The 4,493-nt window shown below is 45.7% G+C and overlaps 1 protein-coding gene across 1 annotated transcript; it reads left to right on the forward strand.

The window, feature by feature from the left end:
- Window positions 1-1,489: 1,489 nt before the first annotated feature.
- Window positions 1,490-4,231, forward strand: LOC109157321. The gene is made up of 2 exons (XM_019305220.1): window positions 1,490-2,596; window positions 3,473-4,231. Exons 1-2 carry the CDS (start codon window positions 1,490-1,492, stop codon window positions 4,229-4,231), a joined length of 1,866 nt encoding a protein of 621 aa, XP_019160765.1.
- Window positions 4,232-4,493: the final 262 nt, after the last annotated feature.

Below are 4,493 nucleotides of genomic sequence, written 5' to 3' on the forward strand. Positions count from 1 at the left end.
GTCCTCCATCCGTCACCCACCCGCTGGAAAGTGGTGGCGCGGCGGGTTGTTTTCCCCCGTTTGACGTTTCCCCGTGTCCCATTATGCCCTATCGTACCCTGTTGGATGTTTATGAGTCTCGTATGATGTTTTGAGTACAGTTCTAGGAATTTATGTGTAGTGCGTATCGTTGCTATTATGCCTTGATTGTTATTGTTGATTATATGTTATTCGATTGAATGATTGATGGGTATTGTGATCATTACGCAATGATGGTTGAGATTGATGCTAATGAGATTGTGATTGGTGGAAATGAATTGTTGGCAGATAGCACAACGAGTGCTCGGTTATCGTGCTAAAGGCACGGACCACCCGTTAGACTTGCTAGCTAAAGGCTTAGGTCAGGGCATAAGCGCTGTGGTACCATGTCAGAGCTATATGCGCTGACTCCTTGGTAGTGGTGCTAGAGGCACGAATCATGCGAATGGCACTTCGGTGCTACCATGTTGGTGGACGTGTTGGTGGTTTCAATGTGCGGCATGTACTTGCTTCGAAGGAATAAGGGATGCGATATAAGGGTGGCCTGGGGGTACAGGTTAGAACTGATATAAGGATGGAGAGGAGTAAAGGTTTGAACTTGGTATAAGGTTGGAAGATGGATTGTGTGCTTGATGATTACTTGCTAATTCATCGTCGTTGGATCCCATTGTTGCCTTTAATTTCTATTTATGAGCATATTCGTCTATTAGGCCTTGTCTTGCGTTTTTAGGATGCATGCTAGTCTTTATGATCGTTCTATAGTGTCAAGTTTGTTGTTGTGTCTTGAGTCTTGATCTTGGTTTAAAGCTAGAGTTGCTTAAGTTATATATGTATTCCGGTTTCAAAATGATTTTCTTATATCTACTTATATTGTACTTAACGCGTGGGAGTGGGTTACCAGCATTATTCGCTGATGGTTGCTACGACATGTTTTTCAGGTGATGATCAGTAGCTAAGGAGCGCGCTAGTTGGAATTGTAGCCTTAGTTTAGTTAGTACTGGTACTGATGATGGCCTGCGTGCCTTGACTTGCGTTTTGGACTTACAGATCTTGTGTATTAGTTAGTTTAGCCTGTGCACCTAGGTTCTCAAACCTAGGTGTGGCATAGCACCCCGACTCTCATGAATAGTTTATGCTCTGTTTGGATGTTTAATAATAGTTTACATTATTTATATAATCTTTTAAATGTTTTAAAAATTAGGGGTGTTACAGTTGGTATCAGAGCTTAAGTTCGACCCTAGGAATAAGACCCTAAGACGAGACTTTAGGACAATAAGTTTGAATTCTAAGTACTTCGTCACGTAAGATCTAGGAACATTAGGACACGTGGTGAGGCTGTGAGTTTATTTACCATCTTATGCTTAATTTTCCTTAATATATATTCTATGCTTAGCATAGGAAATTCTTATAGTTAAGGGCGCGAACCCCTGACTTACACCCACGTCCGGTGTTGAACCTGTAGACAACTGGAATGGCACCATCAGGAGAACAATCAGGGACCTCTGAGCCCTACATTCGCGACCTTCTGACCCAGAACCTACAACAGTTGACTCAGATCGTTGAAACTCTAAACCACACCATAGTAACCAGCAGTGATCAAGCCCCATTAGACGGAGGTCATGACCTAGCACACCGAATAAGGGATTACGATCCCCCTTCTTTCGCTGGGGAGGAGGATCCTGCAACACTCGAAGAATGGATTTGGACATTCGACAGGATCTTCGAAGTAACGAATTGTCCAAGGGAGCATCAAGTCAAGTTAGCATCGTTCTACCTTCGGCATGAGGCTGACTCGTGGTGGGCACAGGAAGGGCCGGAACCAGGTGTGGACTGGCACGTCTTAAAAGCCAAACTGAGAGAACGTTTCTATCCACAGCATATCCGAGCAACCATGAACGAAGAATTCCTGCACCTAAGGCAAGGGAACACCTCAGTGGAGGAGTACTATAAGAGGTTCATAGAGTTGACTCACTTCACAGGTGGGTTGGTCCCTAAGGAAGCAATCAAAGTAGAAAGGTTCATTACTGGGCTCAACTTCGGAGGCAGGAAAGCCTTGATCGCAAGCAAACCAAGGACACTCGAGGAAGCCTACGCTAAGGCGGCCAAGCTCCAACGAGTACAACATAACCCTCCGGGAACTCCCGAGGCGCACAAGAGGAAAGTCGAAGGAAATCCCATAATCCCTCTACATATATTAAAAGTCGCCAGGGTCATTTCACCTCAAGGTCGAGGAAAGTCAATGTCACGGGTCTCGGAAGACAGGACGGAAATTACCCAGGGGAGAATCCTTGCCATGAGTAGGGCCCGAATCGGAGACAACAACGTAGTAACCGGGACATTTCTTGTACACGCCACTCCCGCCATCGTACTATTTGACTCAGGAGCCACCAACTCGTTCATAGCAACCAAATTCGCATCAAGGCTCGATTTAACAACAGGCACGGAGGTACAACTAAGAGTCAAGGTGGCGTCAGGCGAAGTGTTGAAGTGCGATCTTATGTACAAGGACATAATGATCGCCATTGGTGGAGTGGAATTTCCTAGCAATCTGATCCAGTTCGGGTTGGACGGCATACAGGTAATCCTAGGAATGGATTAGCTAGGGAAGTTCAAGGCACAGATCCTGTGCGACGAACAAAATGTAATCTTAAAAGCACCAAAATGTAAACGGGTATCCTACCGCGGATCTACCAAGGACCCGGAAGTCAAACTAGTAAATATGATGAAGATGAAGAAATACTTAACCAAAGGATGTGAGGCCTTTCTATGCTCAGTCGAGGATCTGGACGCCGGGAGCGACAAACCGCATCCAATCCCGGTAGTAGACAAATTCACGGATGTCTTCCCGGGCGAGATCCCCGGGGTACCACCACCCAGGGAGGTGGAATTCACCGTGGACTTAATGCCAGGCACCGCCCCCATCTCAAAGACACCCTATAGGATGGCACCAAAGGAAATGCAAGAACTGAAAACACAACTACAAGATTTACTAGATAAGGGTTACATACGCCCCGGCATATCACCATGGGGAGCCCCAGTGTTATTCGTCAAGAAGAAAGATGGGAGCATGCGACTATGCATCAATTATAGGGAATTAAACCAGGTTACGATAAAGAACAACTACCCCATCCCTTGAATAGACGACTTGTTCTACCAATTTAAAGGGGCAAGAGTGTTTTCGAAAATCGATTTATGATCCGGATACCATCAAATAAAAGTGGTCGACTAGGATATCCCAAAAACAGCCTTCCGAACACATTACGACCACTACGAATTCACAATAATGCCATTCGGATTGACCAATGCCCCAACAGTATTCATGGACCTTATGAATCGCGTGTTCCGACCCTACTTAGACGACTTCGTAATTGTATTTATCGATGACATTCTGGTCTAATCTCGAGACAGAGAAGAACATGAGAGGCACCTCCGTATTACCTTATAAACACTAAAGGAGAAGCAGTTATATGCTAAACTCTCCAAATGCGAGTTCTGGAAAGACAGGGTGGCATTCCTAGGCCACGTGATAACCAAGGAAGGAATCATGGTGGACCCGACAAAGATTCGCGCAGTCAAAGAATGGCCTACACCAAAGACAGTTTCAGAAATTAGGAGCTTCCTTGGGTTGGCTGGTTATTATCGAAGATTCGTGCCCAACTTCACCAAAGTGGCTCAACCCATGACGAGACTTATGAAGAAGGAAATTCCCTTCCGGTGGGATACCAGTTGTGCCTTAGCCTTCCAGGAACTAAAAGAAAGGTTGACCACAACCCCGGTTTTGGCACTATCCTCGAGAGTAGAAGGATTCGAAGTGTTCAGTGACGCCTCGAAGAAGGGTCTGCGTTGCGTACTAATGCAGAATAGTAAAGTGATAGCGTACGCGTCCAGGCAACTCAAAACCCACGATGAGAATTACCCCACTCACGACCTGGAGCTGGCAGCCATAGTATTTGCCCTAAAGATCTGGAGACACAATCTGTATGGGGCACAATGCAAGATCTACACGGACCATAAAAGCCTAAAGTACATCTTTACCCAGAAAGACTTGAATATGCGGCAAATGCGGTGGTTAGAACTTATAAAAGACTACGATCTGGATATCCAATACCACGAAGGAAGGGCTAACGTGGTGGCAGACGCACTAAGCCAAAAAACGAGCCACTTCCTTAACACCACGTGGGTACTGGCGGATGAACTATGTAGAGAATTTTAGAAATAGTAGAGCAAGGACAAGTGGATTCGGAAATCCAACTATTTAGCCTCAGGATCATACCCACGCTGTTTGAAGAAATCAAAGACGGGCAACAACAAGATCCTGAGTTAAGAAAGGTAAAACTCGGCCTAACTGAAGGGAAGAACAAGCCGTTGGAGCTGTTTAGTGACGGCAGCCTTCGCTATGAAGGAAGATAGTGCGTGCCCACGACACATCCCCACCTGAAGAGACAAATCCTAGAAGAAGGGCACGGTTCACCTTA

The sequence above is a fragment of the Ipomoea nil genome, unplaced genomic scaffold (assembly GCF_001879475.1).
Source record: "Ipomoea nil cultivar Tokyo-kokei standard unplaced genomic scaffold, Asagao_1.1 scaffold2779, whole genome shotgun sequence".
NCBI lineage: Eukaryota > Viridiplantae > Streptophyta > Magnoliopsida > Solanales > Convolvulaceae > Ipomoea > Ipomoea nil.

Bases quoted from the DNA above. Each gene is read 5' to 3' on its own strand.
- LOC109157321 (XM_019305220.1), top strand. From the start codon at position 1,490: ATGGCACCATCAGGAGAACAATCAGGGACCTCTGAGCCCTACATTCGC. The intron at 2,597-3,472 runs GTAATCCTAGGA...TAAACACTAAAG, and splicing joins TCGGGTTGGACGGCATACAG to GAGAAGCAGTTATATGCTAA.